This window comes from Poecilia reticulata, linkage group LG15 (assembly GCF_000633615.1).
Source record: "Poecilia reticulata strain Guanapo linkage group LG15, Guppy_female_1.0+MT, whole genome shotgun sequence".
Lineage (NCBI taxonomy): Eukaryota > Metazoa > Chordata > Actinopteri > Cyprinodontiformes > Poeciliidae > Poecilia > Poecilia reticulata.
In genome coordinates this window covers 2,392,954-2,416,508 of record NC_024345.1, presented here as the reverse complement: position 1 = coordinate 2,416,508, position 23,555 = coordinate 2,392,954, and the positions used below count along the sequence as shown (strand labels likewise).

The window sequence follows — 23,555 nt, the reverse complement described above, 5'->3', positions numbered from 1 at the left end:
TTGAAAGAGAGGCAGGCCCACAGCATCTCAGATCCACCACCATACTTAACCACTGTGCACACTATGCTTTTCCACATATTTATCCATTGTTTCATACCAAATCCACCTGGAGGTTTTACTACAGGAAAGCTTAATTTTACTATAGTCACAGTACAAACATGGCAAATTCATGTTTATAAGTTTTTCCCTTTAGTTATTATTAGAACAAACGCCTCATTTTCTGGAAAAATTGGAGAAAATTTAGGAAGAAAGAAGGTCTGATGACTCATGACTATGTTTCCGACATGACATCCATTTCGTGTTTGCCTGTGCCGACTGCTACACTTTCAAAGTTTTGAAGGATGAATGAAAGAAACATGAATCATAATCGGTGAGGACCGTCTGACAAACAAAACCACCTTTACCTCCAAAACACGCCCTGTGCAAACAAAGTTTCCCTTTCTCACCCAAAGCAGCAACATGTTCCTTAAAACGGCCAGGAGCTAAACCAGCGTGCGTTAAAGCAGCTTCCATGTTCGGCTGCTGCAGCTTTTCAGGAAAGCAGCCACACTAGGGGTCACTGTTGTAGTTCGAGACGACTCCGCTGATGAGCAGAGGCTCAACCGCAAGCATTCATTTCATTTGCCCTTTTTACAAAAACTTCATATACAAACCACTAATTGATGCCATAAATTACCCAAAAGCTGCCGACAGACACTTGAACAATCTTAATGTGGAGAAAACCTTTAGCTGACTTTTTACATAAGGTTTAAAATGTCATAAAGAGATAACCGTCTTCACTTTACTCACCATTTCTGTTTTTCTTATGATATTTCTTGGTTTTCTTCCTTTCTTCAAGTGTTTCCCCCCCCAACACCGTTGCAGTTGATGCAGTTTTATATTTGGGGTTAAAACGAGCATTGTTCCATTTTTACACACATACTTCTTAGAAAACAAAGGAAGTATAAATATACCAACGTTACGTTACTCACTATGGAGCTGCGGCTGCTTTGCTGTGAAATCCATCACCTGTGATCAATCATTTATGCGCTCCATCTGCGTCCGGGGCATTTTCAGTTAACAGCAACACACCACAGGCTTCTGCAACACCGTTTACTTCCACAGAGGAGCAACTTCTCAGATGGAAACCAGGGAATTTTGTCCCAAGACTTGAACTGCTTCATTCTGAAATGATTTCAAACTGATATGCATTTCAGCATGTGATTATTCCATCAGTGCCAGAAGAGTCCCATTAGATTTATCCAAGTAAAAAACATCTATTTGAACAAATGGCAATCATGTTTGGGCAGCCAAAAATATAAGATCAAGTGAGTTTAGTCCAAATAATCTGACCGTGTCGACTGTGTGCACAGGGTTGGGCTTTAGTACTCCAGGTCAAAGGCTGGCATCACACAGCATATGAAGACAATAACGCATCAGATTGTGGGCAGAAGAAGAAGAAACAACCCTGATAATATGTCATAAATAAATACGGTGAGGAAAGATCTGTGTTTCTGAGTGTTGCTCATTTCAGTAACAGGATCAACAAGGATTCAGAAACTGATGATCTTCTTTTTCTCTTCTTTTTCTCTCACTAGACGGTGTATGAACCGGCTCGTTATGAACTATGAAAACTACGTATGTCTGAGTGGAACGTGGACATTTGGCTATAAATATGAATACGGGTTATGTGTATGTTTGCTCTTTACATCTCGGAAGATAACCTGAGCAGGAACTCAACTTTGAACTTACTACCGTTTGCTTCAATCAGATTTTAGGATCTATTTGTTGAGACACAGCGACGGTTTGAGCCGATTCCTTTTTTGTCCAATAATATTTGTCCAATTATAAGCACAAGTGGCTATAATGAAAAAAAGTCTAATGTTTTGCCAACATTACCGGAATACTTTTATGAACGATCACCCAGACTCTGACTACTTTGGTAAAGTAGGATCCTCTGATCTGGAATTGATTTATGTCCAAACTAATTTATTCAAAAAGGGGCAGGGATATGAACAGATGGACACTAGATGGGGCTGGAGCACATCTAGCACGTCTATCCTTTTTCCTCTGGACAAAAATCGTGCCCTTCTAAAATCTTTTTTTTTTTTCTTTTTGCACAGTGCAGTATGTGTCTGTATCATAAACCTGCTCTGGTTCAAAGGCCAAATGAAGCATCAGGTCACTATTATTTTTAATTTGCCAATTTAATTTGTACACAAAGAATGTGATTTTAGAATTCCAAGTGTTATAAAAAAAAATAACGCTGATCTATTTCAATCCAAGCACTTAAATGAAAGTATGTGACACTCTCAAAATTAGACAATTTCAGTACTGTGTGGAATTATCATTATAGCCCGAATGCTATTTAGGCAGTTAAGGTTCTCCATGTTGTAAAAACTCCAGTAAAAAAAAAAAAAAAGTTTTAGTCTGGAAGCGTGTGTAATCCTGAAATTAAAAACGAGTAGGAAACCTCGATTAGCTCAGTATGAATCCCCATGTGCAAAATCTAACATTAACAAAGATGTTTGCACACATACAAACATGGTCACAACTGAATAAGCAAACATACACACTGAGCTGGATTTTTCCTGCTTCATTGTCCCTCCATCCGTCATTTTACCAAGTAGTAATTGAAAACACATCTCCCCGAGCCCCTGGCACCCACTACAAATACAGCTCACCGGGCCTTTTTTTCCCCTCGCAAAATAAAGCGCAATAACAAATAGAGTCGAAACAACCAAAAACAGAGGATGCACGCTGTAGTTTTTGGCACAAGATGAAGAGAATGTGTTCCAGGTTCTTGGTGGAGAGCCAAATCCATTATGCTAGATTGGGGGGGGGGGGGGAAGAAATATACATTTCCCTGACAAATGGATGAAGCACTTGTCCCTGACCGAATAATAAATCGTTAAGAGTCTGAGTTGAAGTCTAAAAGTCTATTTGTTCAGCATGTCCAATACTCTGGTTTCAATGACATTTTCAAAGCGAAGTGCACAGACAGACCAAATGGAAATGGGAATAAACAATAGACAGATTGTGGATTTCCTGAAATGACTTTAACAGAAAAAACACACAGAACTTTGCTCAAAGTATTCACTCATCTGCCTTCACTCACAAATTGATGTCGGATTGTTCTGGTAAGTCTTTCCACTAAATTTAGAAGTTTGTTCCAGGAAATTTAGGCCATTCTTCCATAAGTGAGGTCAGACACTAATGTTGGACAAGAAGGTCTGGATTAACGTCTCTGCTGCTGTTAATTGAATTGAGGTCAGAACTCAATTTAAGTTCTTCAACACTAAACTCACTCATTCATTTAATAATGGACCACACCAATTGAGCTTTTGTGGAGTCATATTGAGAAAGGAAAACTGTTCCCAGAATACCGACAGCATGAAATAGTCCATAACGTTTTGGTATGTAGAAGGATTAAAGGGGGAAATAACTTTTGAGTTTTACATCATGTTATATCCCCCCGTCAAAAACACACCTGGAGTGTTGCCTTGATTCTTTCATGTGTATTTGGAAAATCCATTAATCTCCCGTGGCAACCGCTCAGCTGTGCAAGACGTCTGGTTGGACCTAGCTCCGCCTTCCTCCGCATCTCTTCCTTCTATTACATGCTTATTTAATTATACATATTTTCAGGACAGTAAAAATAATTATAGTCATTGGCTAATTTCTTAAAAAAATATTTTTTCATTACATCACTCAGAGTGTCTAAATTTCAAATAAATCTATATGAATCATTATTGTTCATGACTCTTGCATCAGTGTTCAGTCATGTGTTGCCATTGTGTGACAAATTTCCTTCCATATAAAAACCCACATTACCTAAATCAGAGGTGTGACAAGATGCTCGGCTCAGGAGATGAAACAGGCCTTGATATTCACAAGAATGCAAAAAAAAATTTGATTTCATCAATATTTTTGCAAAAACCAAGGACAAATTTTTCTCATGTTTTTACCAATAAAAGTTTTATACTGCAAAGTGTGTATTAATTGATGTCCAATGCAGGGGTGTCCAGAGTGTGGCCCGAATGCAGGGTCGCACTGACCCTGCATCCATTTTTACAAGGGTTTTTTTGTGTGTGTGGTTTTGGGAACTGACAGTCTGACGGGACAACCACTCGCTTCCCTGCTGTCCGACCGTGACATCTACCGTGCTTCTCCTGAATGTCGTGTTAAACAGCGGGAGGGAAGGTTAATCATTAAGCTTTTTGAATTGCCTATAGTTTCATAGACAGAAGACCAAATCTATCTAATAACTTTTACTCAAAGAAGACTTTGCTTCACAGTTTTTATTCTGGAGAACTTATCAATAATTTAAGGAAAACACCAACTAGACAACTTTCCATGAAGTAGACATTACTTTGATAAGAACTATCATTACGAAATCTCATTACATCTCTACCCAAACTCCACCTTAACCTCAAAATGCTTGCTAATAGATGAACACGTGAAGGAAGTCAGCCACAGCTCAACAAAAGCTTTTATCAAATTTGTGAACTGAATTCAATTACACACACATCCTTTTTCTAACGCCTGTCACAGGTAAAGAGGTATTACGACGCACGGTGTTCACGTTGACATGGAGGTACGACAACAAGAGACACTTATTTAATTGGCAGTTGAGAACGATAACACCTGCAAACTACCCACGTCTTGTCTATGTGGTAAGACTGCATTCCCCAGATGTGTGCATGCACGCATACACACACACACGCACACACAATTGAAAACAAAGACTGATCAGTGAAGCAGAAAGAAAGGGAGAGGAGGTGGAGGAAGAAGGTGGGGGTGAAAAAGCAAGGCCTGACAGGCAATGATTGATGTTCACCCATCAAGCGAGGCCTGACACTCATCTCTCTCCCACCCTCCATTTGCAACAAAGTCACCAGCATACGTGTGAGTGCATGCGTCTTTGTGTGTGTGTGGATGGATGGGTATTTTCCAAAGTGTGTGTTGGGAAGTAAAGCCCATTCAATCAATAAAGCACGGCTCTCCGAATCGCGGGGCATTGGCCGGATTGCTGACTCAGCGGACGACGAGGCGTAGGGGAGCGCATTTCACATGTAGATTAAAATCCCAGCATGGTAACCTTTAGCGTGGGCTGCGTGTGGGCGGCTAAACAGAGGCGCAGAGGAGTCTTAGCAGCACGTAAACAAGTCTTATATGTCAAAGTGGCACGGGTGACACAGGACAGACATGTACCAGCGTTACTGAGACATATCTGCGACGTGGAGGTCGCCCAGAAGGTCAAATGCACTGAATGTTTGTACAAGTAAGTCCTGGATCTTGGAATGTAAAACATACAAAGAACAAGAAAAATCTCTCTGAAGCAATTTTAGACTCAACAGTTTGGTTTTGGTAATCTTAGTTTAAGTAACTGAAAAATCAGACACATAGAAAGCTACATTATGTAACTTTTTACAAAAATATGCTTTTTTTAACATATTTGTTAAACGTTTTATGTCTCAACAATGTAATACGAGACAGATAATCTGAAAAAAATCAAGTCAAACAGCCAAGGTTGACCTTGCAGAAGATCTTGAACATACAATCAGAGCTTCAAGGCAAAGTTTTAGATCAAAACTCAATGACCCAGTCAAGTACAAAATGTAATCCAATTGAGAATCAGTGTGAAAACAGAGTCCAGATGTTTTATTTTGAAAACATATTATTTTCTTATGCTTTACAATATTTTCTTGGTGTGTCACAGGTCTGCAGCTTTTGTCCAATCCAATGTTACATGACATTTTGAAAAAAAGACAACTTATAATTTTTTTATAAATATCTATTATATGTAGGTCTTTAAAGGAACCACCGTCTTATTTTAGTTTACTATTTTTTTTTATAAAAAGTCATCAAACTTTTGTAAAAAAAAAAAAAAAGAAAGAAAGAAAGAAAGAAAACAATAGAGGCATTTTCTATGTTTGTTAAAATTATCAAAAAAGCAGTTTTCAACTTAATGAATAGAAAAATAGATCTAAATACCACAAATTATAATTTCATTCACTGGATTTGTGGTTTCAACCTGTGAAAATGTTGAAGTTTGAGGAGTGTAAAAACTTTTGTAATTAAAAATGACAAATTCAGCATCACAGAGGACACATTTAATGGTTCCCCTAGCAGGTCGGGTTTGACTGGGCACGAGCTACTTGGCAGAGAAAATTGGCAAAAATGTTCAGTCTCAAGATGTTGAAAATCAAGAGAGATTTGCAGCTTATACTGCAGGAAAATGTTTTTCTATAAAGTATGGAATTAGATGGGTTGAACACATGACACACTTTTCCCGTTTTGATCTGATTTGTTAAAATAAAAAAATAGTTTCAGATTCATACGTGACAAAATGTGGGGGGGGGAAACTCAATGGGTATGAATACTTTTGCAAGGCGTTCTGTCTCGCATATAAAAACTACGGTTTCACCGACTACATGCATTTCAACGCAGCTGAAAGAGACTCAGCCCTCAGTAAAAACGCTCAAAGACAAGTCTTGGAACAAGAAAAAAATACAAACGAAGTGTCTCGCTCTCGGAGGAAAAAACTCAGGGGCTAAATGTTGATGGAAATGTTTAATTTCCTTCCCTCCCAACAGATGCCAAAACAGGCCGCCAAGATTTCTTGATTTGCATCTTTAGTTGCTTTGTTGATCTTTACACCACATATTTGCATTCGGAAACAGCCCGAGTAATTTGACTGGGGACCCCCAGTCTGCCTTTGAGGAGAAATGTACGCGTCAGACATTGCCATACTTTTCTTTTCAAAGTAGTTAAAATGTGAAAAGGAAAAAGTGTCTAAACTATCTTTTGCGGGATAGTTTTAGCACATTTTATTGATAGCAACTGAGAAAAAAACAGTAGAAACTATCTTTGTTGTTTTGGTTTAGCATCAGGATTGGAGTTAGCATTCACATTTAGCTGACTGTTAATACTGCAGTTTTTGTAGGAGTGTGTATAACACAGCTGTAATCATCTTGAATCCTTTCTGAGCAGAAATGTTCACTCCACTAAGAAGAGTGAAGCTTTAAATTAAAACTCAATTATCTGAATAAAATGAGAGGCTACTTGGCAGATGGGATGTACAGAATAAGAAGCACTTGTCTAAATGGGCGAATTTAGCCTGTCCCTTAATTACCTTCAGAGATTGAAAGGTGAAACTGATTAAAAATGCAATAGAGGTGTGAACACACGTTTTCATAATAAAACCTTTTGTCAAACGTCATCAGACCGACCAATGGAGGAAAGGGAAGCCTGTTTTGTATGACGTCACGTTTGAAATTCAGGTATAATAGGACAGCTACACCTCTGCACCAACTGAACAATCAAGCTAAAGTCAACATTCAAGAAAATTTTAACTATAAAAAGGTCAAACTACGACTGAGACTCAGCGCGTTTATTTCTGAATGCGCTGTGCTTTTGCACTATTTTAATGCGTATTTTTTATTCTATGCTGTTCCTTTAAATTATATGCTACGGCATTTAGCACAAAAGTAAAACAATAACAGCAGTTCAGATTTCCTTCAAAGAGCGAAAAATAAAGGTTTTTAGTCACAGGCTACGCAACATTCAGAATCACTTGAATTCATAAATCCTACTCGTAAACACATGATCTTAAAACTGCTTCCTCTCCGTCCTAAATGAGAGCCAGATGACACAGCAGCAAAGGGCCGAACATCGTTAGCAGCTCGGCGTTCAGCTGCAGTCAGATCCCAGCATGACCCCGCAGGGGTCACCAGCAACCACTGTGTGCACGTCTGTGTGCAGTAGGTGGGAGAATTTGTAGGACCAGGGACCCCTGAGACCCCTGTCCCACCGGAGACGCTCAGCTGGCAGGTGCGTTTGTGCATTAGCGTACAGTTGATCTGCTTTGCACATTGCTAAGGGAACCCCTTGGCCTCAGCAGTTTCTGCTTTCCTTTGCATTTTCCACGGAGTGTTTCTGCTCTGCATCTGTGTGTGAACGCGTGTTAGTCCAGCAGCTGGAGTTCCACTCAGCCCGGTCTCTCTCTCTTTATGCAGTCCTGCTGCAAATAATGAACTGTGTCTCTGCACAGTGGGAACCATTTTAACTCCAGAGCAACGTAACGCGCAACAGGAGCTAGCGCCACTTAACGGGAATTTTTTTTGCACCCAGTTTACATATTGAGGCCGCCGATTTACGAGAAACTAAAAGGCAAAGCCGTCCAAACGGCGTTGCTCAGAGAGCTTGAAAAGGCAGCCAAAATCACGTGAAAGCCCCGACGTGAAATGTTTATCTGCCAATAAAGGAGCGCGCCGCAGGAAGATGGCTCGCTTCTCTGCTTCTGCTCCTCGCTTTTTCTTTTTTTTCCTTCTTCTTCTTTTTCCTGAGGGGGAGATTTGGCACCTCACTGTACAGCTCGGCAACAAAATTACCTCAGCCTAAACCTGTCAACAGACCATTACAGCCCATGCTGACTATTACAGGCTGGGGAGAAAAAGGCCACAGCCGCTGTAGCGAAAAGGTGTTGGCAGATATAGGCCGGAGGAATGCGGCAGCGCGGATGTTCGCTGGCCGTGTGGAGGAGAGTCTCACTTCTCCAAACACAGTTGGGTCTGTAAACCCTTATCAGCACGCTTAATGAAGCGTGCTGATCTGAGATATCAATACGGGTTGGATGGGATTTAAAAAGGAAAGAAAAAAAAAAAAACACGAGAGAAAGAGAGAAAACATTACGATAATCCAGGCTTGAAAAGTGTACAATGCGAGGAATCGAAAGTTTTGTTTATTGCCCAACTTTCAGCGGAGTGATTAATCTCTCCAGAGATGTGTTTTTTTTTCTATTACTCCCTCCATTCCAGAGGAATGAGTTAGTCTGCAATAACAACGACTCGTTTCTAGACACCTCCATTCTCCTTATCTGTGCCACGTCTGGGCAATTTTGACCTCTCCCTGACTTATTTCATCAGAAATTTATTTTAACTGTCATGCTTACTGTAAGTTAGTGGGACGTGATCTAGTGCAACATGAGTTAAGTGAGCGATAAAATCAGGAAGATGCTGCCTTAAGACTAAATACTATTAAAGGAAGTTCAATTATTAAGGCCATACATCTTGTGAGCACACAAACAGGCCCGTTTGGGAGTCGGTGGCACCAGCTGTAGCATCTTAAAACTCTCATTTCTTCTCAACTCCCTACAGTTTTCATAAAAGCCCATATTTTCAAAAGCAGAATATGTTTGAAGATAAAAACTGGCCACTATAAATTTCCCTGAAATGCGGCGGCTTTAGAAAGTATCCTTATCCCTTGAACTTCTACACATTATGTCTCGCTACAACCACAATCTATCTATTATAGATCTAGCTGACTTTCTCTAGCAAACCCGTGTATGGTGGCCCAGAAGGGTCAATCAAATTCAAATTTGTTGATCCTTATGGGCCATCGTAGCTGTGAAACCTGCATGGGACAGATGTAAACTACACAGAAGAGGACAATTTTTACCAAGTAACTTACTTCAGAGGGCAACCTGGTTGCCTCCCACCTTATTTAGGAGTATTAAATGAAGTAAGCTAAATATAGGTACACACCACACTTTTCAGACTTGTCTTTGTAAAAAAAAAACAAAAAAAAAAACAAAAAAAAAAACAAAAAGACAAAAGAATACATCATTTTTCTTCCACTTCACAGTTTGAACGTCTTTCAGGATTTTGGGTGGTATTTGATCGCACAGGTTTTATGTAGGGGTGTCGGTGTAAAAGATGTTCAGTACGAATGCATGGCACCCCTGTCAGATTAAAGTAATTAAATAAATAAATGACGTAATATTAGTCTTCCACTTCACATTTAAAAGTCCATAAAAAATACTAGTATGTCCAGGGCCGGATTTAGAAGAATAAGGACCTCTGAGCTGGAGTCAGTTTTGGTTTCTTGCCTTAGAAAAAAAATAAAATAAAATAAAATAAAATATATATATATATATATATATATATATATATATATATATATATATATATATATATATATATTTTACTCATTCAAAGTACAGATCGTAAACACGGAGACCTACAGATTTGCAGGTACGAATTGGTGGCTGGTTGGTTTAAAACATCTGACAGACGGCTTAATGTTGGTACCACAAAGATGATACTTCTCAAATATTTGAGTGTAGTTCAAATAAATAGAAATGCAAGAAAATTTGAAAATAAATTTAAAAAACCACACCACATGTTAAATGAGCCAATGACTTTGAGTAATGTTTGTAAAACAAAACACAAAAAACTGTTCTTTGGGAGGGGCACCCCCAAAACTCGTGGCCCTGGGCAACTGCCCTGTATGCCCTTCATAAAGTCTGGCTCAGAGGTCGTCCCTAATAAAAAGTCTTCCTTCTCTAAACAGGCTCAGTTCTCTACTCACGGGCCTTCGTTTAGTCGCTTCTGTGGAAATGTAGACCCCTCCCAGCCCACCATGTCACCCCTCCCTCCCCCTGCTCTCTAGCCCCGTGAGGCAGGCAGTCATACCTGGGGGCCCATGAATGAAGCCCTCAGGTAAAGCGCTGTTGAAACAAATCTAAAGCTGCCTAATGACACGCACCGTGAAACTCTTCACAGGTCATTTACGCTGCTGACAGGCTGCTGCCATAGTTGTGCAAAAACCTCCTGCGCTCAGCCTGTTTGCGTGTGTGTGTGTGTGTCTGTGTGTGTGTCGGAGGCAGAAGTGGCGCAGATAGACACGCTGATAAGGGAGCCAAAGTTAGAGAGCAAAGAAGAATGAAAAAAAATCTTATGCTGATTTATTTGTGGTGTGTGTGTGTGTGCTAGTTGTATTCTGGGAAGGTAATCTTGTTGCTCTGTAGAGCTGTGTTTAGTCCTTCAGCATGGTCTCTGCATGGGAAAGCTATTAGAGGAGTTGTCTCTACTGGCTGGTCAGTGCTTTAAACATGCTTTAGTTTTGCTTTGTTTTCCTTTAGTGAAACAGCAGATGTCTCTGGAAACTTCCGCCTCATATTGATCTCCAAAATGTTCACATAGTCCAACACAGTAGTTTAAGACCATCTCTGTACTCGGCTCTGCAAAAGGAATCTCATGCTGGAGATAGACACACATAAACTTCTGATTAAATACATTGAAGTATGATATTTAATTGTAACAAAATGTACACAAATGTGTCAAGAAGGAATAATTCTGCCAAAGAAACCTTTGAAATATTTTGTTCAAACCTAGGACAGAATTTAGAAAAAGTTTATAGAAAAATACAAAATACTTTAACGAACAGGGCAATATGATTTTGTGCATTGTTCCTAAATAAACAAAGTCCAAATCAAAAGAAAATCTCATTTGAGGTAGAGTGGAGAAACTACAGTACCAAAATAAATACAAACTTCAAGAGGAAATCTGAAACTAAAGTATCGATCTTACAACATTAGCATCGACAGGGGTGTTAGCTTCAATCCCTGGACACAACTGTGGCTAAAGCTAGCCTTAGCTAATACCTGTTAGCACTGTTTGAAGAGCAACGCTAATTTCCAAATAACCATTAACTCCTTCTCAGCTTTATTTTTAAGCTAACATGTGTTAGCTTTAGCCAAAGATCTTTTACATTATACATTTAGACAATCATTCCTAAAAATTAAACCTTTAGCCTATGTTTTTCCAAGTATACTGTTTTCTATTTCTCAGTAACATTAAGTAGCGAGGAGGTCAGAGTTTTGTGCCTTTGATGAAACAAGATTCCAACGAACACAATTTCAAATTTTGGAATATTTTTATGACAATATTTTCACAATGGAGGTCAAGGAAAAGAATATTTTTGTTTGCCGAGCAGTGCTGATTTCCTAATAACCATCAGCTTACTCAGCCGTATTTTTAAACCACATTTCCGTATATTTATTGTACTCGCTGAAAAGACCGCTTCCATCGTTCGCATTTAAGAAAATATTCCACGTTGTTTTCTTTGCATATCAGATGACACAACACTAATCTGCCCATCACATGCTCCCATTTATCCCAAAATTGCTCCCAGACCTCTCTCCGAGGGCCCCTGTTCCCGACGCCGTTTAATGTCTCTGCATATAAAGTTCAAGCTTGCAAACTCTGCTCTGCTGGAAAACGAAAACATCCACACAAGAATAGACAGTTTAAACAGGTGCTATGGTAACATAATTGTAACTGCGGCAATTACTGCCGAATGCCCAACTAACAGCCATAAATCATTCTTTTTCCGACAAAGGGGAACGTTGTGGCGCTCCGCTCCTATCCGATAATCAGAAATCGCTCTGTGTAACGTGTGACGGCAGGGCACTGAAACGAGCCTTTCTTCTGCTCGCCGCCTGATATTTCGCTCCGAGTGCAGCGACATCACAGGGATCCTTCAGCGAGCGTGATATTGTACCTGCTCAACACCTGTTAGCTTTAGCCAGGGGTTTCATCAAATAGTTGAAATAAATACACTAGTCATCATCATAACCATAATCATAGTCATAAAAAGGAAAAAAAGAAAAAACAGGGGGCCTTTATACTGTTGCCAAATTGCCCTGCCATGTGATTTACAATCAGACTGGGGTTGGAGAGGGGGAAACCGATGGGAGCAGAGGAGGAATAAATAATCAAACACACACACCTGCGGACCACCCGTCTCTCTCTCTCTCTCTCTGACACACACCTGGGAGCTCTAACAGGCGTGTAACGGGGTGGGAATGGCTCTGAGGGAGGAACACTGACAAATTATCCCGGGATCACAAAGACCAACATTGTCCTCCCTTCCTTGGAACACAGCAGCACAGCAGGTGAGTGTAATGATAAGACAAATTAGCCCTCATATTAAAATAATCCCTCCTGTCCAATAACAATAATATTCTCCACGCCGAGGCGGCGCCTGACGTCCACAATAAGTTTCGAACAGCAACCTGTTGAAAACAGATTTGAGTGTTTTGTGAAATAAGGCCACGATGACTACTTGACCTGTCAGCAGCTCCGCAATACGCAGAGGTTGGGATAATGGGAACCAACGAGCGCCATGAGGGAGCGCTTCTGTAATGACTCCAGATCCTGAGCAGCTGGTGGGATCCCGGCAGGAGCGTCACCGACGCAGCCTGAAACTGTGGACGACATCAAAACAGCTGAAACTACACCTGGGAAAGACTAGTTTTTATTCACCAAGTTACGTCCTCGACTTTTCAGTCGGAAGGAAAATAGTATGATACAAATGCGAGATGTCTCTCATGTCTTGTTTTTAAGCTTTTAACATGATTTTGATCAAATCTGACCAAAATTGATGTTTTTTGGGGGTGTTTCTTACGGTGTGCTCTCACCAATCCTGTCTAGTTCGCTTTAATCAAACTTTAATTTGCTTGTCTATAAAAGTCTTGTTCATTTGGGGGAGGTGTGAATCCAACTCTGATGCAGACCAAAAACGCAAACTCTAGTCTGCCTTAAAACCCTGGTCTCTGTTCGGTTCAAGTGAACCAAATTGAACGGATGTAAATGCCAAGCGTACCATAGAGCGCTCCAAAAGCAGGAAGGGGGCTACAGAGCAGGGCATTCTGGGTAAATACAACCAAAACAAACACGCCAGTCTAGTGCTAGAGGGATACATGGCTGGTGGTATTTTACCAAAGACAAAAGAAATCCTACAACCGTTAAAATCAGACAATATTTTGTGTTGCATTTTGTGAAGAACCAAGTTGCGCTCAGTGTCTTCTTTAGAGGTCATCATGTTCCCTTCAATGGTTCTTAGTGTTTTTCAAATGGTTTGATTTGTTTGACACAGTGCAGTGTGAAAGCAAACCGCAGCAGCTGAAAATGTAAAAAATGTTGCAATCTTGATCCCCAATCGAACCAAGTCTACGAGACTGCTAGGTGTGAAAACACCCTGATTTGCCAAGCAACACAACTCAAAATATGGAGGGAATCAATGTGATGTCTACAGAGAACAGATGAGGTGATGTTCCAATTGAAAATGGGATCTTTATGTTATTCTGTTAGCCTAGCCAAGCCTATAGCAACAGAGTTGGGAAATTAGTTTTACTATTGTCAAACGCCTACCAGAGATCAACATTATTTTTCCACTCCCAAATTGAAATACTAATGAGAACCTGATAATATTACAATATGTATCAGTACAAACAGGCAGTAGCAATTCCATCACCTCATTACCAAAAATTATTAATAAAATTAGCTGCCAAAAATTACATTTTAAGTTGTTGCGGCTAACTGTATTTACATCAAACAATTTTAAGGTTTAGTTAATTAACTCGATTTGTAATATTTAATCAAGACAGCTCAGCCTGTGAATCTCAAGAGAAAAACTGAAGATACTTAACTGATAAGTGCATCTTTAGACTTAACTCTGTAAACATTTTTACTTGTAAATATTACTTGTCAGCTTCCCCAGCCTATTCCTTCTAAAATGTATTTAAGTTTTTAACATTTTTGTGTAAAATTTGAAACAATACTGATTGGCTTTTTAAAAAGGCAGATTAAAAAAATAACATTTTTCATTCACATAATTATTGTTATGATAATTATTGAACATAATTATTGTTATGTAGGCTTTGTCTTGTTTCCTGGTCTTTTCTCTTGAGCTACGGTCAAAACAACTTGGGCGGAACTAAGAGTTGTAGTACAAAAAAAATTGGGCTAAAATGAGGAATGTTGAGCCTCTCGTTAAGATATACTTATTTGGTTTTACAGATAGGAAAAATATAAATTTTTTAACACCTTAACATCCAATTACTTGCCTCTGTCACTGTTTTTCCTTTCACTGTTACCAACTTCTCCAGGTGTCCCCCTCCGTGAGCTGTAGTCCGTGTTTGGGTTGTCTTCTTCTACTGGGTTTAACAAGCTGACAAATTTGAGCACTGCTGCCACCCAGTGACTGGAGGATTGTTCATCGGTCAACCGTGAAAAGACAAAGAATTCCTGCATCTTGTCCAAGGAAGAACACCAATGGAGACAAAGAAGAGGTTCAAACCAGCAACCCACCAGTCACAATACAAATTAATTATTTTATTATCAAAGCTGGAATCAGCACTTTATACTGATATGTTTAAAATTTTGAAATAAACATGAATGAACTGGTGCTGGGCTGCACAGTGGCGCAGTTGGTAGAGCTGTTGCCCTGCAGTAAGAAGGTTCTGGGTTCGATTCCCGGCCCCAGTCTTTCTGCATGGAGTTTGCATGTTCTCCCTGTGCATGCATGGGTTTTCTCCGGGTACTCCAGTTTCCTCCCACAGTCCAAAAACATGACTGTCAGGTTAATTGGCCTCTCCAAATTGTCTGAGTGTGTGTGCGCACATGGTTGTGTGTCCTGTCTGTCTCTGTGTAGCTGTGACAGACTGGCAACCTGTCCAGGGTGTACCCTGCTTCTCGCCCGGAAAGTTAACTGGAGATAGGCACCAGCAACCCTCCTGACCCCACTGAGGAACAAGGGTATAAAGAAAATGGATGAACTGGTGCTGTGTGACTTCAAACTCAGAAGCTAATAAAATTTTCATGTTCAAACTTTTAGTGTCTTGTGTTTTTTGCTTTTATTCCAAATGTTTAATCTTAAAGGATATTTTAATCACTTTAAATACGTGACTTAACACATGACTTTGAATTTAAAATGTGGAAATAAATACAGGGGAATTACTTCCTGAAACTGAAGTTAAGTGCACAAAGTGTCAGAGCACAGTGCCTTGCAAAAGTAAGGAATTGAACTACATGCACAAATATCAATATATTTCACTGAGATTTTATGTGATGAATTGAAAAAAACAACAAATGAATAACTCAATCTGTTTATTGTTTGCTGTTGATTGTGAAAAAACTTTCAGTGTGTGCAGTGTTAAAAAAAATCAGACTCAGCTGTCTACACACATTTTGAACAATAATTGGTTCAGATCAGCGTAAAAAAAAAGAGGGGAAAAAAGTGCAACGTCAAGATTTATTCAAAAATGTTCTTATCGCATTCAGTCTCATCAGCATCAACTTATTTTAAGGTTCAAAAATAGATCAGACATTTGCTTAAGCTTTTCTGCTAGCGTCTGCTACAGTAATGTTCAAAACTCTGATTCTGCTAAAGTCAGAATCAACTTATAAAACATTTACCAGAACAGTTTCAGTCACTCAGACAATAGAAAACATCCACAAATTTTTAACTATATGACATAAACCAAGTGAAGAATATCATTATCTTAACACTGCATTTTTGAATTAAACGATTCTTCAAGTCATTGTCAAATCATTTTGTTTGAGCAGGAACTATTTTAGGTGAAAGAAAGTAAGGCCACTGTTGGTATGAAATGATAAACTGATTGTCAGCAATAAACTGATCGCTTACAGACAATCAGTTTATCACGAGACATTTTGGTCTGTCTAATGGAGCTCCTCTAAGGTTTTGAAGCGTTTTGCATTCTCAGCCGCTTCCGGGCCAAAGCCTCCTGCTTCTTCCTCTCGATCTCCGCTGCAGAGCACTTCCCTGCCGTCTTGCTGGTGACAAAGACTGAAGAACAGAAGGACAATTTCAGGTGAAAAAAAAAGACCAAGATACATGTAATGAAAATTGGCATTATGACGGATTTGTGATCTCACAGTGCTTTGCTAAAGTATTTTACCTTATTTTCATGAAACGACTACAAGGATTAATGTGCGTCATTGAGGTTTTCTGAGACAATCCAACACAAAGTTCAGAATAATTGTAAAGTGGAAGGAAAATAATGGCTTCTAGAACAAAAAAAATCTAAAAAGCACGACTTGCATCAAGGGTTTGTATATGTTTCCCACGGTGAAATTCAAGCACTTTTCAAGCATTTTCAATCTTAGTTTTAAAGTTTTCCAGCACCACACTTTGGAGATTAAAAACCAAGTTAGAATTAACCAAATTATTTTATGAGACAAAAATTTGTTATATTTTAGTTTATCTTGTCTCTGCTGTAGAAGACAGTATGACTGCTATCATAAGATATTACTAATAACAGTAATAAATGACACATAGTGAATAGAAACTGTCTTCTTTAATTAATTTGTGCAGTTCTTATTATATTGTACCATCTTACCTTTGTTGTTTGTGATGGCTGAGTCAGACACATTCCTCTTGAATGCTGCATGCTGGGACATGGAGTTCTGGGTGACTCTGGTCATCGCTGGATGAGGCTTTATAGCCACTTTGCCATGGGAGAAATCTCCACCCGGACCAACTTGGCTACCTGGGAAGCTTTGAGAAATCCCCAATTTGTTGTTGCCACCTTTCAGAGGAATGTTCCATCCTTGGTAGTTTCCGGTTTCACAGGAAGTCAACGGCAGCGAGTAGGAACGAACAAAAGAACCCGATGATCGTCTGTTCACACCGACACCAGAACTCCCAGAGGATTCGGCGTTGACATCACAATTTCTCATATTCTGGCGTCTGTCTACAGGCCCTTTCGATTTTTGTCCCTTACAGATTTTTGGAGCCGCTTCATCTGGCTGGCTGTTGGAAACCCTCTCCACGCTGTCGCACACCTGGTAGAGGAGGGCGTCGTCATCGCCGTCGTCCCATAAACTGTCCGAAACGTCTTTAACCGAAGAGGCCTGCTGAAAAAACTTCACCCTATTAGTCACTTTTTCGCATTGGGGATTGGAGTTCGTCTTTGTGGTAGCAGGTTTCTGCTCTGTGCTCTTCGATTTGGGTTGTGCAGCAGTAGAATCAGACTTTGCAGCTTCCTTATCCAGCATAGTCTGAAAGTGAGGATTGGATTCCAACTTAAAAGTGCTACGAGTTCTAGTTTTTGTTTTTGGACATAGGTCCTGCAGCAAACCAAAACTCGTTTTACACAGCTTCTCCGGCTTCTTATTCATAGTTGACTGGAGAGCAGAAGCTAACTCTGTGGTGTTTGTGTGAGACTTTGCTAAGGTCTTAGGAGGATTACTTGGATCTTGCGTCAGTGCCAGGATCAAGGAGTCATTGAGTAGGTCGTCATTGTCCCAGTCGTCCTCAAAGTCAACCAAGTTATTTGTAGAGTGCTTATCTGCTGGTTTGGGTTCTGACTGTCTCTGGTCAACGAAGGCAAGAGTCTCGGCTAGGTCCTGTCTGTCTTGCGAAGAGACCGAGCCTTCGCTCAACCTGCCGCTGATTCCCTGCGTGGACGAGTCAAACAGAGCCCGAAGCTCTGCCTCCGCCTGTTCCGACAAAGATGGACACCTCGGTTCTTTGACGTTGTTTTCAGAGACGTCCCCGGTGTCACGAAGTCTACCGGTGACGGTGTTCTTTTGGACAGAAGTCTCCTCATCTTGCTGCATGTTTTTATCAAACTGCTTGGCAAGTTTCATGAGATCCTCCACATTGCTCTGTCTGTTTCGGATGAAACAATTATCAAGAGGTAAGAAGAATTAGCTTCTACAGGTGACAATAGTTTGTGAGACTTTGAGACTTTAGAGTGCTATTGTAATTTCACACCTGGAAGACCTTTTCCGGATTCGTTGCTTCGGAACGTCAGGGGTGCAAGGGATCGCGCCATCGTCGATCCAGTGCAGCAACGAGGATTCGGTCACTTTGCGTTTTATATTCTTTAAAAGATGCAAATTGAAGGAAAACAAAACATCTCAGAAGTTTTTCAGATTGAAGATGAATGCAGTGATGAAGGTGAGGATGAAACGACTGACCTTCGGAACAATGCGGTTTACAATATCAGAGATTTTCACAGCTCTGATGTTCTTACATCCTTGACCTAAAGGGACAAGAGGAAGGTAGAAGCAATGTGATCATATCCGATTAGCATAAGCCGAGCTGTGCAGTGAGCCTCCATCGCAATAGCGTTGGGCATTTATCACGTCGTTTAACATTTATTGTGGAAAAGTTCTTATAAGAATTTAGATCTATTGTTTCAAAAATGTTCAATTAATGATGTTGGAAAAACAAAACTGACCACATTGTCAGAAATGTTATTTTTTTAACTAGTTTTCTCAATTGTTTGTTCCATTTAAAAATAAAGAAACATAAGTAAATCCAAAAATGTAACTTAATGAAGTTACTAGGTGGAGTTTGTTGATATAAATCACACTTCTTTAAGTCAGTCCCTCCAGCAAGTTACAATGTTATGCTTGCAACTGTTAACGCAAGAGTTATTAATACAGTGCCACGCAGTCACAGCCATACAGTCGCCTAAAAAAGGAAGTAATAAATTGTTTTTATGGTCATTTTTAACATTAACACAATAGTACCAAAATAGTCACTTTTTCTCCCCAAATTTCTAACAAAATTGCTGTTACTACACTTCTTGCTTCCCTGACAATATATTTCACACATGATCAGAGCATCCAGTCAGACAAACAGCATGGATTCGTTACCAGTGTGAGTTGGGGATGTGCCATCCCAGAAAATGTCCTGTGAAGCCTCAACATCTCCTGGAGACTCTGACACGTTAGAGCCAAGGAATCTGCTGCTGCTGCTGGTGCTGCTGCCGCCTCGCAGCCGAGGACTCTGCAGATCTGTGCGAACAGGAGTCAAGTGTTAGTCACAGGCTGTCCTGAAACATAAACATTGGAATCAGAATAAAAACAATTTGACAAAAAAAAAAAAAAAAGCATCATTACAGCTTATTTATTTATAGGAGAATGTACAGATATAGTGACTATTACTGAGGATATTTTTGTGTAAGTATTAAGGATTAAACTTAGGACGTTTCCGAAACTTCAACATGTCTGATTTAACCTGAACGAACCAGAACTACTTTCCTCCTCCTCACCGTTACATCCAGGAGAAGTTGCTGTGGCTAGCATCTGCTGTCCGCCTCTCCTGGCCTGTCCTTTGCCGCGGTCAACTTCAGAGATCTTCCTCCACAGCTCGGAGAACTCAGGGCTGCCAGCAGCAGCTTCTGCCCCCGGCTCCGACATGCCTCACGGTAACAGCAGCATTTCCGGTTACCATTATTCTGTTAACTGTTTCAAGGGAGTACTGGAGGGCCGAAAACAGCGCGGCTCGCGACCTGCTGGGTGTAGAAAAATCTCTGTTTTGGGTTTGTACATTCATTCGAAGTGAGCCGCCATGTTGTTATCCTGTGACGTAGGCAACCTACGGATGCCGAATAGGTTTTGACTCTGAGCTAGGATAAACATCGAGCTCATTTGACGCGTGAAGTAAAAGGGTAATGTTTTTTATTCATCATACTTGTTAATTATTTATTTCAAAAAGCAGTGAGTATTGCACAGAAGCCCTTTTCCGCCACGAAAGAAAAAAAAGCTCCACAGGAAGTCATAATTACAACTTTCAAAGTAATAAATTTTACTTTAAACGCCCTAATTATAAGATACAACGTCATAATTCAAACTTATAAGTCATAATTATGATTGAGTTATGATTCAATCATAATTATGAGATACAGGAGCAAGACTCCTTAGAGAAACAGTGTCTATCTCATAATTATAATTTTGAAAGTCAAAATTATGACTGTCTCATAATTATGACTTTAAAAGTCAAAATTATTACTTGGAAATTCAAAATTATTACTTTTATTCTCATAAACATAACTTTAACACTCGTAGTTATGACTTCCTGTTAAGCTTTTATTTTTTATTTCATAGCGGAAATGGCCTTCATAGATTTGAGCTATGTTCATAAGAAAATGTCTAAGTAATCGGTTTTCTTACCGTATTGTAAAACTATTTAACTTCAACTACCAAAAACACACCATAGATTACATCATGTCAACTTTTATCAAATAACAAGAAAAAGTGCATAAAATTAAATACATCCTTTGAAAACCCTCGAAATGCATGGTGGCTTTTTAAAGTCCACACAATTCTATTGAAAGTAAAATTGCGCTGTTGCCATTGCCTAAAGTGTGTCTAATCCATTGTTGAATCACCTTTCCATATTCTTTCAGCATCTAATTTTCTTTATGGTACATTATACACTTGAAAAATATCTAATGCTTGCTGTAAATTCATGCTTTCTCTTATTATCAATGTCTGTCTTCATTGTACCAAAGCATATAAAAATAGTGTCTATTTTGTTCCCATCTCCTGACTCATACCTTTTATACAAAAATGTGAGATTATTTTTAGAATTTAGACTTGTCTGAAGATGGTGGTTTTAGTTAAAGGATGCAAATTAGATTTTTTAAAAATCTGAATAAAGTATGTTTTGAAAATAACCTTTAAACAGGTAATAAACATTCTTTTCTTTAATTATTGTGCATATGTAATATTCTGAATATTGTTGTTCAGATTTAATATTCTAATGTTCAATGTGTTTTCATCGGCTACAGGCAGATAATCATCACGATTAATGGGTAAAAAAAACAAACGATAAAGCCTATGAAACATCAATCTGCTTGCAATTAATTTACATAATATTTTGGCACTACTGAAATAAACAAACATCAATAATTTGCTAATTTTTTGAATGGGTCTGTATATTTTAGGGTTGTTACACGTATACTAAACTCCTGACTGAGTATGTCTCAGTTTTAAAATCACGGTTGTTTACGGTACGCTTCAAGACAAACAAATAATTGTTTTTTACTTGAACTTTCTTGACCCTGAATGCACGTTAAGCGTTCAGGACGTCCCCTCTCCTCAGAGGAAGTCCAGTCAACATGTCTGCTGCTGTGCTGCATTTTAGGCTGGTCGAACGCTGCAGGCTGCTGGATTTGGACCTTTGTCTATTTTTCTCCAGTACTGATGCTATTTTCATTTGGCTTTAAGTTGTTTCAGACGAATAACTTAGCTACTTGTTGAAAAATGCTGACAAGTCTGGTTTGGTCCTTCCTTTTATTTCTTTTTTTCTTTGTTGTTGTTTTCAAAAGACTTATACTTTTAACATGCTGTAGTAGAAATCCATACGTTTATTTTATTTTTCTTAGTGGTAAAAAATAAAATAAAATAAAATACACCCTGACTTCATCTTTACTTTTCTCAGCTGCAAACTGTATCCAGTAGCAGACATGCACAAGTTTGCTAAGAAATAATTTAATGTATATTTTCACTCTTCATCGTATCCTCGTGAAGTGTTTATTGATCTCACCATCAGGGTGGAGTTTTATTTGTGTATTCTGGCATTAAGAACTTTTCTTTAAAAAATCCTTTAAGCAATTCTAACCGTTTAAAGCAGTCGGGGAACAATCCACATTAATCTTCTCTTAGATCTTACAGATAATACTTACCATGTTAGGTCTTGGATTTTATTCAAAGAAGTACTTATTTTTATCTTTACTTTTTGTTGTCATAAAAATAGTTCAGTTGAGTATGATAGCGCCAAATGAAAAATGACTTTTGTGTTGACAAGGTTTCAACAGAGCGGTTGCTAATAAGCTGTTGTTGTTGCAACATGTCCGTGTTCTTACAGATGGCATCATCTTCTTCTTCTTATCTCTGAAAACTGAGTTTTGCAGTGAAGCTTACAGTGTTGTTTATTTAACGATGTCATGCCAATTCACCTTTATGATTTCAGTGAAGTAATATCCAAAATATTTTGTTCGTAAGGAAGTGAAAAGCTCTTTTTCTGGTGGTTCTGTAACAGAGCTAGCATTCTAGATTTATACTAATTGGTATTTATTGGTTTCACGTAATATTTTTTCATTATGTAAACAATTTAAGCAGTTTAAAATGTAAAAGACTCTTGTAAAGTACTGCATGTGTTTCACCATGATTTTTATTTGGCTTTTTCTCAAATTTGCAGATTTCACAATTTCTTGTTATTTATTAATTTTTTTTAAACTAATAAAATGAATAATTTCAGTTCAATGTCTGACTTTCTGCAGAGTAATTTCCTGAAAAAATCACTAGATGGTGCTTGCAGCCCTTTTTGATATTTTCCATACTGTACATGTTTCTGTGTCTGTGCATGAGAGGATACAGTAAGGAACACTCAAGGAAAACTGGATGCAGATTTTGTAAATAAATAAATAAATAAAATGTTCCATTGAAATTCTGCGCTACAGTGAAACTATCTTGGAATAGGCGACACAGGCCCACGTGCGCACTCAAGCTGCGGCAAATTACTGGCCTTGATTATACTTGATTCTGCTTTGATTGTTTTCATTTGGAAGCAGTTTATCAGTACGAAGAAACCGAGACACCAATCAACCGTGCCGCTTTGATAGAACGCCAGCAACTGTTACGAACAGATGACCTGGTGTTCGAGCCTCGACTTCCACAGTTAGAGCATAATTCTTATTTTATCAAAACAGCAGCGGATACTTAGGAACATGTGTTGATAAAATTCATAAGAGCTGAAAGGAAAGGAAAAGCATGTCATTGTTGAGGTATTTCCCAGTTGCCCTACGAAGGGTGGGCTAGGGGGTCCCATGGCCCTTCCTAAATAGGTTATAGATCCCTGGCCAGCAGTCTTAAATGGGGTTTTTTAACCACAAATATAAGGAATTACTTTTTTGTGTATTTAACACCCTTTTAATATTAATATGCATTGTTTTTGAGCTGTTAGCACAAACCAGCACTTTCAAAATTTTAAATTTAGGAGAATTCAAGAGAGAAAATCATGAACAGTAAACATTTTGGAATCTATAACAAGAAACTGTTTGAAAACATGAAACCACCAAATAAAAATAAAAAAATCACCTTCTTCCTCTTTTTGGGATAAAGGTGATTTTTAATCTTATTATCGAAACATACACAAATAAAACTCTTTTAACCACACCGCCT

General features: G+C 39.0%; 1 protein-coding gene and 1 long non-coding RNA gene across 2 annotated transcripts in view; one reads left to right on the top strand and one right to left on the bottom strand.

Moving 5' to 3' along the window:
* The window catches only part of LOC103476476 (uncharacterized), a 39,091-nt gene extending 36,067 nt beyond the window's left edge, over positions 1-3,024 (top strand). Inside the window, exons 3-4 of the long non-coding RNA XR_535478.2 lie at positions 1,353-1,473; positions 1,578-3,024. This is a non-coding gene — a long non-coding RNA (uncharacterized LOC103476476). The remainder of the gene's footprint in view (positions 1-1,352; positions 1,474-1,577) is intronic.
* Positions 3,025-15,699: 12,675 nt separating this feature from the next.
* LOC103476477 (ETAA1 activator of ATR kinase) lies at positions 15,700-19,970 on the bottom strand. The gene is made up of 6 exons (XM_008428864.2): positions 19,640-19,970; positions 19,242-19,382; positions 18,558-18,622; positions 18,352-18,461; positions 16,973-18,246; positions 15,700-16,419 (listed from the first exon to the last, which is right to left on the bottom strand). Exons 1-6 carry the CDS (start codon positions 19,785-19,787, stop codon positions 16,307-16,309), a joined length of 1,851 nt encoding a protein of 616 aa, XP_008427086.1. The 5' UTR covers positions 19,788-19,970; the 3' UTR covers positions 15,700-16,306.
* Between the last annotated feature and the right edge of the window lie 3,585 nt (positions 19,971-23,555).